Source organism: Delphinapterus leucas, chromosome X, assembly GCF_059928025.1.
Source record: "Delphinapterus leucas isolate spDelLeu-1000000601 "Yukka" chromosome X, BTC_Dleu_Yukka2, whole genome shotgun sequence".
NCBI lineage: Eukaryota > Metazoa > Chordata > Mammalia > Artiodactyla > Monodontidae > Delphinapterus > Delphinapterus leucas.
In genome coordinates this window covers 120,508,363-120,529,250 of record NC_143150.1, presented here as the reverse complement: position 1 = coordinate 120,529,250, position 20,888 = coordinate 120,508,363, and the positions used below count along the sequence as shown (strand labels likewise).

At 44.4% G+C, this 20,888-nt stretch overlaps 1 protein-coding gene across 1 annotated transcript in view; it reads right to left on the bottom strand.

Moving 5' to 3' along the window:
- PIR (pirin) overlaps nucleotides 1–20,888 on the bottom strand; it is a 100,672-nt gene that overhangs the window by 48,392 nt on the left and 31,392 nt on the right. The window contains 2 exon segments of the mRNA XM_089904764.1: nucleotides 10,061–10,267; nucleotides 12,178–12,261. Coding sequence (XP_089760890.1) covers nucleotides 10,061–10,267; nucleotides 12,178–12,261 — 291 coding nt within the window.

Below are 20,888 nucleotides of genomic sequence, written 5' to 3'. Positions count from 1 at the left end.
CTTATTCTCTTCTTAGAGATTTGATGATGGGAACTTAGAGCCTAGAAAGGTGAGGAAAACTGAGCCAGGCAGGTGTCTGAAGGTGGTGGGAAAGAAGGGCCCTGTTCTGAGTTTCAAAATGGTTGCCTTTAAAAGGAAGCATTGAAATTTCTCCAATTGCTATTTCTAGTTGGACCAGGAAAAGAAAATTTGGGGCCATCATGGTTTCCTTCCATAATGTTAAAAATGATCATCTACATGGAAGCACAACAGAGCAAGGGGGGCTTCATGAGGGGCTTCAGGTTTCATGAAAAAGAGGCAAATTATCATTATTTTATTCGTCAATGAACCTGGTGCTTAATCACCCCATGTTGCGTTCCAAATGGAACCACTCTAGTCTCCACATGGGTGACCCCTTCAGACAGTGACGTGAGAGCTGTACCGTTGGAATTTTGCACTGTTTTGGTTTGGGTCATGCAGAGAGGGAGAGAAAAGCCAGAGGAGGCAGAAGAGCAGTAACACCAGGAGAAACATCATCGGTATATTCATGATTTTCTTAAAGACACAAAAGAATCAAATTGACAAGTTAAACAAAAAAAGAGAGAGAGAGAGAAATTAACCAAATTACCACAAAAGTTTTACATGGTAAAGATGATTAACAATTTTCATGCTTAAAACAATGGACATACGTTTTGAAGGCCTCCTAAAAGTACTAAGTTATTCCACTGGACAACTCTGACACCTATGAACAGAATCGCTTTCACTCATGCTGTCTCCTTCACGCTGTCTAGACTCTTTCCACCCTTTGCCAGGCCAGTTTGCTCCTAGATTCAGGCCTGCTTCTCCTGACGCTTCCAGACTGGGCTGAGCCCCCCATCTGTTCTGCCCTCCCCTAATCCCGCCATGTTTACTAGCCCAGTGACTCAGAAGAGCGTACTCGTGTTACCAGTGGATGTGTCTGTTCCTCCGATGGTGCACTTCCAGCTCTCTGATTTTTTTCCTCTTTTTCCCTTACATCTTCACAGAGTCTTGAACATAGGTATCCCTCAGTACACATCTGCTGAGCTCAACTGAACTACAGTGGCATAAATACCTTCCTGGAAAATCCTCCCAGTTCCCCAATGGCCAGTGCGGGAGTCCTTCCAGCAACGGCTGGCTCTGACCATGTCCTCATCTCGTTTTACTAAGGGTATACACTCAACGGCCCGTGGCCTGCAACACATGGTGAAAAGGACTCCCTGCGGTCGGAACATCACAACATGCCCCTCCTTTACGAAGTCATCCCCATCCATGATTTAGAGCCCATTAGAGTGGCAAATTTTTAATGCTTATCTCTCTTGGAGTACCTATACCTGACCACAGGACAATTCTTAATGAAGCTTCAAGTAATCAGAATTCTACCTGACACCAAATTTACTCATCACATTTTAGTGTGAGTTTGGTCAAACTGTTCAAAAGCCACATGATCCCAAAGATTTGTGCTTCGGGCAAAATAAAGTATGGTGTTCGTAGCTCTCAACAGTGTAGCTCTTTATGTGCCAGTACCAGTTTTTAAAATACCAATATCCACTTCATTTATATCCACAGGAGCTCAGTTTTTAATGCAAGAGGCAAGAGCCTTTGAAGCTCTCTGAAGCTGTCCTGTGTTTTCTCACTGTGGTTAGAAAAAAAATCTGTTATGTGTTCCTGGGGAAAGACTTCTTATATCCTCAAAGGACAAGCCTTGACAGTCACAGAAGTGATTATAATGATATGTAAAGTGTCCGCTCACCTTTACTGAAGGTGATACCTTGCTTTTTATAGCTTTCATTATGCTCTTAGTCTAAATCTGCTGCTAATTTGTAACCCTGATTAGTAATGGCCAACAATGTATGAATGACTCAGGATGTAACTTCTGGTTTAAAAGTGCACTTATCCAATCTTCATTTACTGGCAGACGAGGGCTCGTCGACACCACTGGAATGTTCTTCCTAGGTGATTGGGTCGGCAGGGACATCTTGAAGGCATAAGAGCATCTGGCACCCTTCGTGCGCACCAGGAATGGTATTTCTGGGGTGAGCAGGCTGCCCTGGGCAAGAGCAGCCTTCTGTAGAGCTGATGTGAGCAGATCCTGACCACTGTTTATTTGAACATTCCTAACTGCAAATGAAGTGCCAACTACGGCTGCCAACTCAGGACAAGGACAAGCTCTTTGGTGTCTTCCTACTTAGTGAACAACACTAACAGACCCAACTGTGCCTGGTCTCACACTCAATCAGAACCAAGATTTGCACTTGTCTGTGCAACGAGGCTGATCATTTGCTCGAGCTACCCAGCCTGTGATGGGGCGGGTCCTATAGAATGAACTGCTTTGTGAAATTCGAGATGAGACAGGGCTGCACACAGCACCCCACCTGACCTTACTAACCTCAAACTATGCTACTGAAAAACCCTGGGAGAGAGAGGGATGCAGGAATTTATATACAACCAAGGTCAGCCTTGGGTAAAATCCAGGAGTAGGCAAACTTGGCCTTGGGTCTCCCTCCTCCCCAGTACTCTGCATCATCTCCTTTCACGCTGTCACAACCCCACCAGCATCTGGTTGCTTCTGCTTGCCTACGCAGCCCCCCATCATGATCCCCAAACAGCCAGTGCACCCCTACTATCCAAGCCTTTGTATAAGCCATTACAACACATGACCCCTGTCCCCATCTCTTTTCTTTGTTTCCTTTCCTACCTCCATCCACACAAGGAAAATTACTTCTCCATCCGCCGGACCACCACGGAAGTTTTACACAACCGCTGTTTTAGCATTTCTTGTATCACATGATACTTCTAATGTTGGCCCGTTTCTCCCCGCCCCCGGCTAGACTGTGACCCTATTTGAGGACAGAGGCTGTATTTTATTCACATCGTATCTCTAGGGCTCTGCACACTGTACCCACAGCAAGTATCTAATGACTGAATGAAAAGAGCTCGTAGAGAAATGGGACGCGTGAATCAAATGATAATTGTCAGTCCAAAGATCTCGTGGATGGTGAAGACAGGATGGCTTTGTGGATCTAGGGCAGCTGAGAAGGCTTCAATAAAGAGAGGGGACTGGGCTGGACCTTGGTGATGACGAGCAAGGAGATGCAGATGGTGAATTCCTCGGCTCCACATCTCTACAGGACTACGCACCTGACAATAACTTTTCCTCCAACTGCTCTGTTTCCCTCTTGCCCTGTGTCAGAGGAAGACCAGGAGGCTCTCTGCCTTGTGTGATATTTCCCCACACTCGCCCCACACTCACCCATTAAAATACATTTATTTAAAATCTGAAAAGGGAAATTCAGCGTGAATTCGTTTGGGTGATTGTGAATTTCTCAGGAGGGACTTTTTAAAAGCATTCCTCATAGCATTTAATTAAACATGGACCATAAAAGAAAAATCAATGGAAATAAAACCCAGTGGAAAATGACATTGTTGTCACAAAGAAAGATAAAATTGCATCATTAAAAATCTTGAATTCCTAAAATGATCAAATTATATTAGGTTTCCAGAAACTGCCTCTTAGAGACAATGGCCATCCATTAAAAAAATATTTAGTATTTAATATAACACTGAATACTCCAGTATTTTTTTAAGCTCTTTTATATTTGTACCTATTTTTCTTACACTGAAAAATCTTGATTCCTAAAAATGTTAACAAACTTACTCATTTGTTTTATTTCATAATATGTACAAAACTGTTTTAAAATTGTAGTGCCAACATTAACAATACAAACACAAAATGAAGCTTAAAATTTTATGTTTTTGCCTGTAGAATATATCCCACTCAAACTGTACAGTCAGAGAACTATGTTTAAAAGCCCTTAAAATAAATATTTTCTCTGTATGGTTATGTTGCTGAGATCTTTACACAAATTTTTACGTTCTTCATTTGTTTCCGTTCGGTTTTCATTTTAAGCTTTGGGGTTTTTTTTCCTTTTCTGGTTTTAAATACGTAAACATTTACATCTTTCAAAATTAAAAATAAGAAGACATAGTGAGAGAAGTCCCAGGTCCATCCTTATCCCCCTCCATCCCAAAGGGAATGTTTTTTTAAATATCCAGTTTTTAAATCTATCACAGAGCGCTCCGATTTATAAATAGAAACAATGAACAGAGAGGCCTTTGGAAGAGAGGATTCCTTTCTGAGCAGGTGCCGTTTTCCCTCTGCTTGCTCTCGGGGACAGCTGAAGCCTGTTACCCGAGCTCCCTTCGTCAGAAACCCACGGCTCCACTCGCAACCTCTGCCACTGGGAGACTAGCCATTATTCTTTTTCAAGCTAGACTCATGAACCTGCTGGAATACTTCAAAGGAAAAACAAGCGCCTGTGCTACCTGCTTTCAAGATTTATTGTTTTTTAAATGCTACCTTGAGAAGTTGTTCTTCTGGGCTTCGGAAGGAAAGAGAGGCCTCCTGGGGGAGGGGGTCAGCTTTCCCCACATCCCCAAGTGAACAGAAGCCAGCTCAGAAAGGCCAGGGAAATGGCAGGGGGAGCGGAAAACCTGGGGCCAACTGTAAAGTCGGCAAGGTCCAGTTCACATTGCCAGGTCCAATTTTTAAAAATTCAGATTGCCCCTGAAAGAGCAAAATGGGTACAATGTAAAAATGTTCTAAGTTTACTGTCCAGTGTTACTGCCAAAAACCCACTGCCATTTGGACATGCTGTAAGAGCATTTCCTCGAAAGCCACATAAACTACATTTTTTAAAATCAAATCAAGGTAGGGGGATACTGACAAAATTCTATATTGATGATAAAGTGTTTCAAATGACATTTGGCCCTTGAAGTTTCCCGGATGAAAACAAAAGCTGCGAAATGTGGTACAGGCAGCTGTTTCTCTAGTTCTGGTGTAAGAAAAGGCGTGTGTGGGTACCAACGGCCTGCCACAGCCTGGAGGCACCCCCAGCTCTCCGAATCGGAGGTGACAATCGCAGGCTTGGCTACAAATCACATGCTAGCCCACAACCAACACAGGCTGATTAGTGGGCACGTTGGGTTTTGGTGCAAGGCACAAGAGGTCTCCCAATGCCTGCTGGAGCTAAATCGGGGCCAAGAAGGGGGAAGGCCCACAGGGATGCACTGAAAGCCAGTATGTCCGCTACTACAGATCAAGCCACGCCCTGAAACCCACAGGAAAGACGCTACCAAAGACAAGGAGACACCTGTCTGTGGACCCCCAAAGGGAACTACGAACCTCCAAACCTCTGCTCAGTGATTGGTGTCACTGCTTGAATTTAAGAAACCTGCAAGGAACAATGTGGGTCTTGCAAAACAGCCTAGTATTCATATTTAAAGAAAAAAAATCAATCTGGTTTTTATTTCCCTGCTTCCGAATCCCTTAAATAGTTTATTTCATTTGAAAACGGAAATTAGCTAATTCCATTGTTCTCTCAACTTTTTAGTTAGCTTGTATTAAGCTTACTGCAGTCATTCTTAATCCCTATATTGTCGATCTTATTACTTCAGCCTACTTTCTCTTATTCCAGCATTCGTTTACGTTTTAACGATTTCACTTATCCACCCAGCAAATATTTACTGATTGCCTTGTATGTATCAGCCACTGTTTCAGGTGCTGGGGGCACAGTGGTAAACAAGATCTGAGCAAATTACATGACACGCTTGGCAAACTCTTTTGGAAAGTGAATTTTTAAAATTTTGGTTATCCAATACATGAATATACAGTCTGCTCATCAGCAGGAAGCTTCTTCTTGTTATGACTGTGGGACACATGAACACTGCACAAAGCTTCTGCAAAGAAGTAAAAGTAGGACTTCCCTGGTGGCGCAGTGGTTAAGAATCCGCCTGCCAATGCAGGGGACACGGGTTCGAGCCCTGGTCTGGGAAGATCCCACATGCCACGGAGCAACTAAGCCCGTGCGCCACAACTACTGAGCCTGTGCTCTAGAGCCTGAGGCCACAACTACTGAGCCCACGTGCCACAACTACTGAGCCAATGTGCTACAACTACTGAAGACGGTGTGCCTAGAGCCCATGCTCCACAACAAGAGAAGCCACCGCAATGAGAAGCCCGTGGACCGCAACGAAGAGTAGCCCCCGCTCACCAAAACCAGAGAAAGCCCACGTGCAGCAACGAAGACCCAATGCAGCCAAAGATAAAATAAATAAAATAATTTTTAAAAAAAGTAAAAGTAGCAACCACTTATAGAGGGCTTACTCGACGCCAGGGATTGTTCTAAGTTCTTTACCCATATTAACCAAGTTAATCCTCCCAATGACCCTCTGGGTCATTATAATTATCTCCATTTTACAGATGAGAAAACTGAGGCCCAGCAAGCTTACATGACTTCTCTAAAGGCAGTCAGTGGTGGAGCTGGCCTTGAACTCAGCAGTCTGGCTCAAGGTAGCCTTTTTCTGACCCCGGTGGGGCTGAGGCCTCCTTAAGGTTTGCTTCTGACATAATGTAATTTAAAACAGCAGGAGACAAGAAGAGGCGTTTGTTGGGAAAAGAATCATGTTGCAGAGAGAACTGGCAATAAATATTCCTGATTGGCTGCCTGATAAGGATGGAATGGGGTTTGGAGAATTTCATACTCTCATGAAATAAACATGTGATTTTTGACCTTCCAGAAGTAACAGAAACTATTCAAAGTATCCCATTTTTATCTTTTCCCCCTTTCAGCCTTCACTTTACACTGTGCTGTCTTGGCAGAATCTTGCTCACAGTTGGCTGTGGCTTCCCAAGGGCTAAAGAAATGCCCAGACACATATAACCTGGGCAACAGGGACACATCTAGCTTTGGGAATATCAAAGGTCAGTCGTGCTGCGTGCAAAAGCTTATAGCGTTCTGCACAAAAAGCCCCTCACTACATAAAGGTTGAAGATTTGCCAAAAGCCACAGAATTGGACCTTAACATCTTCTATAGGTACCTAATCAAACTGTCCCTCCTGATAAGTAAACTCCCATGTCTTGAATCCCAGGAACATTACACGTATTACAAACCGTGGTCCCCAGACCACAGCAACATCATCACCTGGGAGCCGGTTAGAAATGAAGACCCTCAGGCCTCACCCAGACCTGCTGAATCGGAGTCTGCATTTTAACAAGAGCCCCAAGTGATGTGAATATTAAAACTGGAGAAGTGCTGGAAGGGTCACTAATTCCATTTTCTAGCTATTTAAGGTGCTGGGAGGGGAGCTGCTGGTGACTCTCTATTGGTTATAAACACATCAATCTCTCGAAAGGTATATTCTCAGCCTCACCTCATGATTTAACTTAAAACTATCTTCCTGATGCAATCCAATCATCCCTGTGTGAGCAGATATTAAGGCTTCAGATGTGCGAAACTACGTTTCTTATGACACCCAGAAAGAAATGGTCAAGAGCCCCCCGTGTGTACAATGACTCACACTGGTGTCTTTTCTTCAGAGCAGGTTAATTACCTTTCCCAAATCCCAGCAAGTCCCTTTAGCATAGGCCACAAACATAAATCTCAGCCCAGCTCCTGCCCAAGTTAACACAAAGTAATCAAAATAATAATAATAACAGCTACCGTTCGTGTGGTGCTTACAACACGTCTGATGCTGTTTTGACAACTTAAAGTGTAAAAAAAAAAAAAAATCACTTAATCCTCACAGCAACCTTATTTTACACATGAGGACAACGAAGGACAGAGAGGTTCAATGGTCTGCCCTAAGCCACACAGCTAGTTCATGGTGGTGATTCTAATCCAGGCCAGCTGTCTCCAGAGTCCACACTGGTAACCACAGCACCACATGGCCTCTCAGAGCCCAAATTAATGCTGCCCAGGCTTCCAAGAGTCCCTTATTCAAATGCTCTCATAATAAAGACTGATCGGGCTTCCCTGGTGGTGCAGTGGTTAAGAATCCGTCTGCCAGTGCAGGGGACACGGGTTTGAGCCCTGGTCCGGGAAGATCCCGCATGCCGCGGAGCAACTGGGCCCGCGCACCACGACTACTGAGCCTGGGCTCTAGAGCCTGTGAACCACAACTTCTGAGCCCGCGTGCCACAACTACTGAAGCCCGCCCACCTAGAGCCCGAGCTCCACAACAAGAGAAGCCACCGCAATGAGAAGCCCGCACACCGCAACGAAGAGTAGCCCCCGCTCACCACAACTAGAAAAAAGCCCGCATGCAGCAGCGAAGACCCAATGCAGCCAAAAGTAAATATAATTTATTAATTAATTAATTTTAAAAAATAAAGACTGATCACTTATTTAGGAGAATGTAATTCACTTCAGAGGTTTCAGTTGACAAAAAGAGAGAGGCTGGCAGCTACTAAGACGTTATTTCACTAAGTTAAAACATTATTAACGTCTGGTTTCTAATTCTTAGTTGGGATTGCAAGAGCACGTGGTCTGCTGCTTGGAAGTGCTTTAAAATGTCCTTCTGCCTGTAATTGGTACCAGCTCCGACATTAAAACTGCACTGTATTTTCTATAAATGAGAAGCAGTTGTAAATGTTAAGGATTCATGATATTGCTGGCTTTGATTATGCATTAAATGAGTGGTCTAATTTCTCTTTTTAGCTGCAGATAACTCTTTTTGTAAGTGAAATCTTAAAGACAATACCAATACATGTGACTGGGTAAAGCCTTGGGCTTTGGTTGAAGTGGAGAGAAGGAAATCTCTTGACCTTTACCATCTGCCTCAGTATCCCAAGAAGGCCCGTCCCTAGAGTCCTGAAAACACAGAATGAAAAATGCCAAGGGCAACACAGTGAGCCGCCTCTCCTCTGCACCAATACAGCTCTCCTTAGACCCTCCCTGCCTGACTCTACACAAGGTGAGGTCCTCTGCCTTATACCTGAAAGACCTCACAGGACCTGTATTCTCCCCTGTGAAGCTGAAGAGAAGGAAACTCGACGCACAGTTGAAAAGCGCACTGCCCAATGCTTGGCAAAACACGAATGGGTCACAGAAACACAATGAAGGGTGACGTTTCCAACTGCAAAGTAACGTGGAGGCCTGCCAGGGCATAGATAGCAGTCAGCTATATATGCTTATTAGGGAGTGAATTTTGGTATTTTTTTTCTTCAATCGCTTCTGTTTGCACTGGAAGCAAAGCAAAATAACACATACTCCCAGGCACAGTACAGGAAAAGAACTGCGGGTTACGGCGCATGAAATACAAAAACCAGTGAAGTCCTAACCAGTAATCATGACCCACCTCTTAACCATGAATGCATCCCACTGCCTGGCCATCATCCCTGTGGGTGCATATAAACAAAATTTAAATTTACATAAATTAGTATGTAAAATAGTTTTAAGTGCTCTTTGCACGAAGAGAATGGCAAAGTGGTTCCCAATATATTGATACCACTCAACAACAGGTAACAGACAACAGGTAGCACGTGTGGAACTGGAGGTGGGGGGGGCCCTCCCAGATCCCCCCTTCCCATCCCTTTTAACCATTTCTGCCTAAGAGACCACACTACCAGCTCACCACCAGGAACCTGGACTCCAGGCAAGCAGTTCTGGTGTGCAATTAACACAGTACTGGCCATACCCTTTTCCTACCAAAATCTCTTCACAAAGTTTAGCCAAAATTGATCTCATTGATTAAAAGGTGGGACCTGGAACCAAAATATTATAAAGTCTCAGTTAAGAAGAATGTACAGGGCGTGGCATGTATGGATTAAATACATGTTCAAGTTAATTTTTTTAAAAACCTTTCTATGATGTCGTAGTGTGCTGTCCTTACTAAGTTGAGCATAAATAATTAAATCAGTCTTCGGGGAGTGGAGTCAGTTTTGGTTTTTGTTTCTTAAACGAGGCACTCTAAAACTGCACGATAAACAAAAGGAATCAGGCTCAATCTGCACACATATTAAGATGAATCTTGAAAACTGCTTTTTTACCAAATTCTTTACATGAGCTTGCTTTCCTGTAATTTTCCTAACTCTAAAGGTTTGCACGTGGCAAAAAAAATTCTGGGTTCCCTTAGGTTGCATTTATTCTGACACCTTTGAAGCAAGTCCATCCCATGGGACTTGAACCGTGACAAACCCGGTGAGAGTTATCGACCCAGAGCGGGCCAGCCTCGTGTCGCTGCATACCTCAGCTTTCACAAACACACCACAGCGCGGCTTACCTTGACTCCCAGGGCTTCTCCAGAAATGACAGCAATGGTCACGGCCTCCTTACTGGGTTTAGGGATTTCGTTGCTTTTCAGTTCCTGGTACCGAGGCTCCACCATCTTCTGTGGGCTCCTCAGGTTAACCCACATCTGTAGGCCGTGGACTGGCTCCTCCGAGCAAGGCATCTCGGCGTGCACGATGCCCCGGCCCGCGGTCATCCACTGCAAACACCAGGCCGACAAGAAGGAAGTGTGACCCGGCCTCTAATGAGTCCACAGGTGGGATGATTACCACCTGGTAACTAAGTCAGGCACCTTACAAGTCTGCTTTCCGAGGAATAACAAAACGACAGAGACGACTGCCGGGGCCCTTTCCAGTTTTCCAAACATGTCCCATGCTTCCGCGTGTGCGATCAAATCATCAGCTCTGGAATTCACACAAATGGAAGAACCCCCTCTTTGGCATCCCTGAGTCTTAGATTGCGCCCCTAGATGGGGAGTTGCGGGCAGAGAGTAAACCGAGAAGTGCTCTCGGGAGACGCATCTTAACAAGTGAAGAAAGCAGGATTGGGCAGGGGGAGAAGCCAATCACCAATGCAGTTATTGTACAACGGAGGCCTTAGCCGAGCCAACAGGGAGCTCTGGAGTCGGATGAAACTTCAGAATTGTCCCAAATTGAGGCTTTCCTATCCCCACATCAGCAAACCCTTGACTGTGGGCCACCCTGCAGTAGCGAGCACAACCTTGGGAGAGGCAGTTCCCGGGATAGAGGGCAGCGCCCAGAGTGGGATGCAGCTGAGGGCCATCAACAGCCGGTATTCGCAGCAGCTGGAGGACACGAGGTGGGCCTACTGGTACCCGTGGAGGCCCACGGGACCCACCACACCATAGGCGGCTGACTTCAACACGGGGAACGGAGCCCTCACCACTTGGAGGAAGTTACTGCCTCCGCTCTTCTGCAGACTTTTCAAGCGTTCATTTACTTCTTTACTAAGAGCACATGAGGGGCCAGCCCCAGATGCCAACCTCGGGATCTGAGGATAAAGGGATAGAACACAAAAGGTAGGTTTCTTGCCTGTCTCAGCTTGGGTTCTCCCACAGAAGATGCTGAGACAAGGGCTCGAGTGCAGGGAGTATATCTGGCAAGTGGTACAGAAAGCACAAGTAGGGAAGCGCAGGAAGGGTGAGCCAGGCAAGGGAGAAAGCCACAAAGGGGGGTTAACGAGCAGGTTACACCTGTGGGCACCTGGGGCTCAATCCCACCGGCAACCATGCCGAGGCACGTTAGAATTGATACATGGAGGGCGGAAAAATCCACTTCCTGGGTCACAAGCAGTCGAAGCTATGCTTTACACTCTGCTCCGGGGACAGGTTACTGTTGACTTTTGGGCACGACTCTTTGCCCTTTTGCTTTTCTGCCTCTCAATCTCCTGTTCACTGAAACACCACAATTCAAATATTTGCAGATGTCATCCCCCAAAATATGTAAATGATCCCAGAAACTACCTGTAGAGAGTCCACACTTATAAAAACTGGCGAAGATGAACCAAGCACTTCCTGGGGATTTTAATGGTAACACGTCTCAGACAGGACTAGGATGGTGGCCGGGTTTGGCTCATGCTCTTTAAGTGACAACACCTACCCCTGCAGATGGACTGGAAGATAAATAGAAAATTGTCTCAAAGGCAGCAGAGAGATCTAGAAAGATGAGGCCGGAAACTGGCGCAGTGAATGTGGCAGCAACTGGGACATCATGAGTGACCGTGACCTGAACAGCGTCAGGAAAGGTTTGGGGGGCAGTGCTGAGAGGCCAACCCTGATTTCAGTGACTGGAGGATGGGACGGAAGAGAAGGAAGCCGAGACAGTGACTTGTGATTACTTTTTTCAGAAACATCAGGAAAAGCCCTACGTGGGAGCTAAAAACTGATTGTGAGGGCCCAGGGAAGCATGAGAGAGGAATACAAGGGACCTGTGCAGGTTTTCAGGCGGAGTGCAAGAAGCGATAGAAAGGGACAAGTCCAAGGTGTAACAGACAGAGCAGGGGACGCGGGAAGCTACCAGAAGTGGGTGGGATGGAGCAGCCTCACCCAAAGACTATGAAACCATCAGCCATTCCTCATCTTGTCCATACCTGCAGGTCTCCTGGGTTCAACTGACCAGTGTGTCCACAAAAGTCCTCATGGGCCATGCTGCCCCCTTCCAGGAGGTAAGATACCTTTAGAAAAAGAAAAAAAGAAAAAAAAAACAGAAGAAAAAGTAGGTGTTGGAGGGCTGTGAAGAGTTGTTCACTTTTTCCACTGAAAATGTGTTGACCAAAGTGTCAGGAGCAACTAAGATGGTTGAGCTGAGGGGATGAACCTCAGTGACAGGGCCACGCTAGCCCGGGCAACATCTTTGAGAGAATTTCAAGTGGGAGCCCCTTCCTCCGGGCAGATGCAGCCCTGAGCAAGCAGAGCTCCCAGCTGGGTGAGAGGGACCGCCACTCATACCCTCAGCCCGCCGGGACGAGGCCCTGCCATGGTGGGTCCCAGAGCCCAGGGTGAAAGAGACGAAGCTCCTGTTGAAACAGCAGGAGCCCTGTTACCAAGGCCACGTTCACCCAGGTGTGTGGGACGACAGATCTCAGGTCTCCACACCTTCCTTTACAGGCTGATAGGAGAAATCCAAAGGACGTGTCTTTCCAACACCAGGCACACACACTCCTGAGGTGCTCAGTAAATGCTGGCGAGATATATCAGATGAATTCATAGAAATTAAAGTCAACTTTTCCAGAGGCAAGACCGTACTAAATCTAAAAGCATTGTCCGTGTTGACATTCTGTGTTGTCCGTCACAGTAGCCACTAGCCACAAGTGGCTACGTTTAAAATAATTAAACAAAATAAAAAATTCAGCTGCACTAGTCACATTTCGCAGGTTCAACAGCCCCATGTGCCTAGTGGCCACCACAGTGGACAGCACAGATTATAACGCATTTCCATCTTTAAAGAAAGTTCTATTTGATGACACTGATCTTGGTAAATAAATCTGAGTACCAGCAGCCATCTATGGTAGGCATTCTGCGCAGGGAGCAAAACCTTCCTGGGAGCGTCTGCAACCACAGTACCTCTTGGCAGAACGAAATTTTACCGATTCTAAACAGCACTAGAAAATCGAGCCCTTCTTATTTCATGATTTCACTAAACAGAAAAGTCAAGCAGCTCTACAATTCTCATTTTAAAAACGATTGTGATTATCCTAACTAACAAAAATGAAAAAGACACCCAACTACTTAGCATTTTAAACTACCCCAGGGACATGGTAACATGTGAAATGTAAGACTTAACACTGAAAGCTTAAGACGCTGTTTGTACGTTGGTGCTGGAGTCCTCTCTGTACCCCTCTATTTAGATTCGACTTTCCATTTTGCTCATTTTGTACACACTTATGAAATTCATCTGTAATGACAACAAGAAATACCAATCAGCCACAACAGCTCTGAAAGGTGTCTGCAAAACCATGTTTACTGGCAAACCACGCGTGGCTCCCCGCCTCAGGCTTACGGGTGACAACTCCGATCACTTGCATCATTGGATGAAGTTTTCACATTCTAGCTATCCAAATGCTTTCTTTAAAGCTTAGATGTGTTTATCCGTTTTAACCTTGGAAACTGTACTTCAAAACTCTCTTTAACCATTATTAAACGAGCAAACCAGAAAATGCAGTCTGCAATTAAAATCCAACATCTCTTGTAATTATGTAAGCCAGATCTAATTTTTGCTCAAAGACTCATTCCACCAAATATAACAATTTAAGTCACTACTTAAAAAGAGTAAATAATACTTTTTAAGGAACAAATCACAAATCTCTAAAACCACAAAAAGAAAGAGTAGAAATATTATATTTCAACAGGAAAGAAAAACAAAAAAAAATATACCCAAGAGGTAAGAGAAGAGAAAATATCTATGAAGGTTTCAGCATATATATCAGATACTACTGTTTTACACAAATAAGATTATTTCCTCCTCCATACAAGAACGCATTATATATGTCTAGGCCAGATTGTTTTTGCAGTCTGTTTTTGCTGTATCCTAAGGCATAAAAAGTAGATCTAACTTTTTTTAATATGAAAATTCAAAAAGTTGTTTCATAACCTATAAGTGGCAATGGGTTTCTGATCATTTTCCTATACATTTGTGTATTTAGTAACTAGCCAAAAGATTATCAATTCATAGATGTAAAACTTACAACAGAATACTTTTTAAATAATAAAGATTTATGAATTCATTGAACAAATAGTCATTGAGGTCTTCCAATGGAAACGACACAGAAAATATCAGTAATTGTTTTCATGAAGCTCATATTCTCATGCAGAAGAGAGTAACTGGGAATAAAATACGGAGTAAGGGTCCTGCTGGGTAAGTACACGGTCGTGTGAGGAGCACAGGAAGGATTTAGCTCACACTTGGGCGCCAGATAAAGCTTCTGGGAGGAAGTGAGTCCTAAAGAGGGAAGGGAGTAAGCCAGACAAAAAAGATGGCAGTGAAGGTGGGCCAGGAGTGTGTTTCAGGCACGTGTGAAGACCAAGAAGTGAGGGAGATCATGACTCACTCAGCACGAATGGCAAAGACATAAGCCTAGAGAGACGAGAAGGGGCCACAAAATAAAACCAAGATTGCACTAACACGAGATTCAGCCATGAGCTTGGTGTCCTATATCAGTGTGACCCCTGCTCCATCAGCAGGGCAGGACCTTCCACAGTGCTAGGGAAAACCTCCGCTGCCCTTGGTGATATCTCCCTCCCCATGGAGGGTACTCCATTAACATTAACACTCCTCAACTCTTGCTGTATCTCACCCACTCCTCCATAGTGGGAAGGAAACAGCTTGATCTGATTGGTGGACTTGAAAGAGGAAGCTGCGCTCGCAGAGCTGAACCCTGCTTCTCCTCTTCCTCTTTGGGAATCAGCCTGCCACAGGTCAGGGTCCTCTTCCGCTCTTTGCCTCTGTGAGAAGGGCCAGCCCCCATGGCAGTGGCCTGCAGGGCTCCAGCACAGCCAGTGAGGTCTGAATAGAGTCTGCCTCAGTTTCAGGTGCTGTATTCAGGAGCCCAGCTGCCTGCAGATATAAGCCACATTCGACAGTATCAGCTTTATTGGAAATAAAGGTCTATTTTTGTCTGCTATCTTTCTTACTCTTTCATCTCAACTGGTTCGGAATTCAGGCTAGGAAAGCAGGCCATTGTTTATTCTGCCTCTTCATATTCCCACCTCAGGGAAACTTAAGACCTAGTACTGTCATGCTCTTGAAATCTTATACTACAGCCTTATAAAAAACCCACCTCTTCTGGAGCAAATTTTATTTTATTTTTATTTTATTTTATTGAGTGCCGGATCTTGAAACCAAGTATTTGCAGAGCACTTACTCCAGCGCAAGTCAAGCTGGCTGACACGAGGACTCTTCGTGTGTCATCCTGCAGAACAATGTCACCGAGGTATACTGTGTACAGAATGGCCTTGGTAGCAACCTTTATCCCAGCAAGTGACAGGCAGATGGCTACAGACACTGGAGGGTCTAGACTGTGGTTAATTTTATGTGTCAACTTGGCTGGGCTAAGGGATGCCCAGATAGCTGGTAAAACATTTCTGGGTGTGTCTGTGAAGGTGTTTCTGGATGAGATTAGCATTTGAATCAGCAGGCTGAGGAAAGAAGATCCACCATCGCCAGCGTGGGTGGGGCACCATCCAATCTGTTGAGCTCGAATAGAACAAAAAGGTGAGGAAGGATGAGCCGTTGCTCTGTCTTCTTCAGCTGGGACGACAATCTTCTCCTGCCCTCAGACATCAAAGCTCCCGATTCTCAGCCTTCGGATTCTGGGCCTCGGTCTGAATTATACCGCCACCTTTCCTGGTTCACCAGCCGGTAGACAGTAGACTGTGACATTTCCCCACCTTCCTTAATCACACGAGCCAATTCCTATAATAAATCTCCTCTTACATAATCTCTATATATCCAATTGGTTCTGTTTCTCTGGAAAACCCTGACTAGATTTTAAGTCTAAAACCCCCTCCTGGAAACTTGCTATCGTAATGGCAACAGTGCAACATTGGCACGGGAACAAAGGAGATCCATTTGTAGGGGAAATTAACATATAATGACAGCAATTTCAAATCAGTGGGGCAAGGATGCCTTTTCCAATAAACAGTATTGGAACAAGTGACTGACCAAATGAGATATGACTAAAAGAATGTTCACAACCTAAAAGTTGAGAGCTATATTGTATTCGGCGGGCATACTAAGGACCTCAAGCCCGCGAGGCAGCATCTCAAGTAAACCTGAGAAACTGCTCCGAGGAGGCCAGGGGGGAGGCAGGATATATAGGGGGTTTTGCAGCAAAGGGCAGGTAGTCTGTAGGTCGAAAGATTACTGTTAATTAAAGAAAACCAGATATCTCAAGTTAAGGAATTTAGTGCTTTTTTATGTATGGGAAGATGCAAGAGTCTGGGCTCACTGAAATGCTTCCTTTGATATGCACCTCAGCTATCTGGGGCCAGGATCCTGTGTTTTCACATCCTGAGTTTCCTCAGGGCTCACTGTGGGGAGTGGCTGCAGTCTGACGGCTGCTAGATGGCAGGTATTCTTTCATCCCTGAGTTCCCTCAGGGCTCTCCAGCTCACCAAGGCGGTGGCTGCAATCCCTGAGGACTGTGACATCCTTTGTTTACAGATATGGCAGGAAGTATTTTATTTCTCAGAGAAAAGAGAGTAAGCCCCCACTACATGCAGAAACGTGTTCCGAATGGATTAAGGATTTTTAAAATATACTTAGAAGATTTAAATCTAAGGAGACAACAAAAATCCAAAATGTCTGCACAAATCTATCTCAGCAATGTTTATTATGATGGCAAAAAGACAGGAACAATCTGGACGATGGGTTAATAGTGTACACTTAGCTAAATAATGGTACAGCCATACAAGACCATATTATTATGCACCTGTTAAAAAGTGATACAGATCTCTATTCACTGATACAGAAAAACGAAATATTATTTAATCAAAAAAGCAGGCTACAGAGCAGCAATTGTATTTAAAGGGTCAAAGGCAACGATGCATTTAAATGGGTTCATTCAAATAAAACTGTAGCCCGTCATGCTGTCTACGCGTGTAAGTGCCTGGATGGACACGTGTCAAAATGTGAACAAACGTCATCTCCAAAGGGTGGAAATGCAAGTACATTTTATTATCTGCTTTCTTTTCTGCTGGTCTACGTTTTCTGCAATGAGTAGTTTACTTTTTTACAATGGAAACCTTTTTTATTTGGGGAAAATAAAAAGATGTTGTCACTAATCAGTGAATGAAAGTGATATGCTTTATTGTGCACAGATGCTGGTGAATATTGGTTCCCTGTGTGCGTAAACTGGGGCTGGAAGGAAGGCAATAAGACATAAGGCAAAACACTAAGAATCAGAATAACTCCCTATTACCTGTGAGGACCACATAGGTACCTCTGCCTTTAATATGCTGCTAGATGGGAAATATCTGGAATTCTTATAGAGGGCACTCATGCCAAAATAAGAATTAAGCACTTAGGACTCCATACAGAGCTTAAGAATTTCAGAGGACAAATAAAAAGCTTCCAAACTTCATACAACCAGTCAAACTACACTGAGCAGTGTCTAGAATTGCTTTCCTTTTCCTGTTATTCATGTACTTTTAATTAAAATAACTGCATAATAAAGGCAAATTTCTTTGTTTGGGCTGAAGCTCCCCTTTGGCTTCTCAAAGGAGTCCCTTTCAAATCATGTTCTTTCCCTCCCCCAAGATCTTTCAATTATCCAAGCCTAGGGACTTTCAAGTTGTTAATCATCTAAAACTATGTCAGGCAACTTGCAAAAGTAAATTGTCGGGAACATGAGTCACTTAAAGATGAAAATTTACATGGATATCAAAAGAGGGTTTTTGTGGTTTTTTTTGTAAATTTTATTTTAGGGAGCAGTTCCAACACTGTTTCTAAAAGACTAAGGAGACCATTATTGCCGCCTTTTCCCCTACTTTTGCAGTGTGGATGTCCTCTTTTCTCTGGCAATACACAAGTAAACAGCATCTCCCCTATCCTAAATAAAATCTGAATTAGAGAAGTCTGGCCAACAACGCTTTACTGAGTCTGTAATGCCAACCTTTTACTACTTAAAGCAAAAAACACGCTTTTAGCCTTTGGGGAAAGAAAAATCAGAAACCCAGGAAATTTTATTTACTACCTTTTATTTATTTATTTTTGCTAAGTGCTGTAAATGTTACACTGAGGCCTTAAGGATAAATTAAGGGCTGCCGAGGATTAAAAAAACAAACAAACCTCAGGCAGTACTTTGAGAACTGACATGATCCAGATGATTTTTTAGGCCATTACATAATCGTAAACACCTGGAGAATTGCCGTGGGTGGTTGAGGGGATTGGGAGTGTTATGTTTAAACTGGAGACTTGCATGTGTCTAATTAAGTAAGAAATCTGTAATTTGAAACAGGTGTTTTCTTAAAGGACTTGCCGTGCTTCCTGGTCCTGCTGCATCCTTTCCTGGTCCTAAACTTTCCACGGGTCTTTACGAAATATCTGTGCTTCCTTGTCAGTTCTTATTTGTTTCTGTGTTTGTTTGTATTTGGAAAGAGAAAGACACAAACCCACAACAGTAATGAAAGTAAAGCATCACCTGCAATATGAAGTTTAGAGAAGGTGTACCTCAAGGAGCTATAAATGAATCCTGAAGAACTACAGCACTGAACAGAGTTTGTTGTTTCTGGTTGGTATTTAGGAAGAAGAGTGTCATGACCTCATTACCTGTTACAGATGCAAAACACACTCTTTAAAAGAAAAAGGTTGTATTATAGATTAAACTCTGTTTTCTTTTAATTTCCATTTGCCCTAAAATGGTGCCCTTTTCTCTATTGGTAGCTGAGTAGGAAAAAGAGAAAAACAAAACAAAAACACGGGTTGAGGTCATGGCTGATGAGAGAGGCCGGCAGGGAACATCTTGCGTAATCGAAGCGGCTAACTGGTCTTCAAGGACAGAAACAGCATGTTTGAATCCATACAATCCAGGACCCGACTTATTTTACAAAAATGTCTTAATTTCTTGAGCAATCACTGAGAAACCTAGAAATTCACACCCTGCCCCCAAGTTGGCTCATCCAATCACGACCCCACAAAAACACCTTCACAAGTGCCAGAAGGTCGTTTGCACAAAAGAGGAAAAGAGAAGCAACATGGTTTAGGTATTCAGCCAAGGGGCAAACCCAAACCTTTTAACGCTCTGCCACAACCCCCGGAGACACCCCCTGCTGGTGAAGCCCTGCCTCGGGAGCCACTCGGGCACTGGAGCCTGGGTGGGAACCTGGGCTTTGCCACTTACTTGTCAGGTGTGAGATGTGGGGTGAAGGCCTTAACTTCCCGGAGGCTCAGTTCCTTCACTTACAACAGGGACCTAGGCAACGAGCTCACCGAGCATGGTGAGGGATAACCCAGGTGATGCATGCAAAGCACATAACAAGTGTTCAGTAAGTTCTAGAATCAGCACGTTTGCCACATTCCTCGAGCAGAGATCCTGTTCATGGGTCCTCCCTCTGGTCCTCACTGGAGCTTCCTGGAATGATTTCCCCCGATATTCTCATGGTTTGTGTCCTTACTTCGTTCAGGCCTCTGCTCAAATATCACTGCCTAGGGACTTCCCTGGCCGTCCAGTGGTTAAGACTTAGCCTTCCAATGCAGGGGGTGTGGGTTCGATCCCTGCTCGGGGAGCTAAGATCCCACATGCCTCACGGCCAAAAAACCAAAACAGAAAACAGAAGCAATACTGTAACAAATTCAATAAAGACTTTAAAAATGATCCACATCAAAAAAAAAAATGTCACTGCCTAAGAGAGGCCACCCCCAACCAGGTCATCTAACTGGTCAATCTATTCTCAATCCTCCGACTGTTTCTTCTTCCTAGCTTTTTCATGAAAGGCACTATATTATATAATTATTTGGTTATTCACTTATTGTCTGTCTTCCCTAAGAAAATGCAACCTCCCTGAAGGCTAGAACATATAGCTGACACTGAAGATGGATGGATGGAAGGAAGGAAGGAAGGAAGGGAGGAAGGAAGGAAGGAAGGAAGGAAGGAAGGAAGGAAGGAAGGAAGGAAGGGAGGAAGGAAGGGCAGCATCTTGTATTTGCATAGCATTTCAGCACTTAAAAAGCATGTGATCCTGGGAATATATTATCACCCACACGATACTGATGAAAACATTGTGGCTTACTGTGATTAAGTTTACACCATTAATAGCAGCAGAGAAAGGACTTAACATTTTCTGTCTCTGAGAATAAAACTATTTTCACTCTCCCACAGTGTCCCACAAATGCTGGCGCCATCTTGGCAGTAACACAGGTGTTGTGAGCACAGCGCCTGCCTTGGAGGAGACAGCTGATGGGAGCTGCAAGAGGAGCCAGCGCTGCCAACTGCGAGGGCTTCAGGCAACCTGGCACCTCTGGCAAACAAAGGGTCCTTGCTATTGTATACAAAGCTGAAAACGGGCCTCGGGATTCCCAGGTGAAGTGGAGAAAAGGTTGATGGAGGGCCAGGCAGCCCCGTGATCCCGCGATGAGGTGATCATGGGATCCTTCTTTGGTGTGGACATTGACAAGTTCTACCCAACAACGTCTAACTACAGAGCAATGAACAAGTGACTTGAAAGCAATTTTCCTTTTCTATTTTTCTGTTGCTCCCCTCACAAAAGTCTCCCAAATTTACTAATTTTCCTTTCACCCTGAATAAAATTTCAGACATGCACATCGAGGTTCTATGATGATCACATTCCCAAATCTACTCAGGCT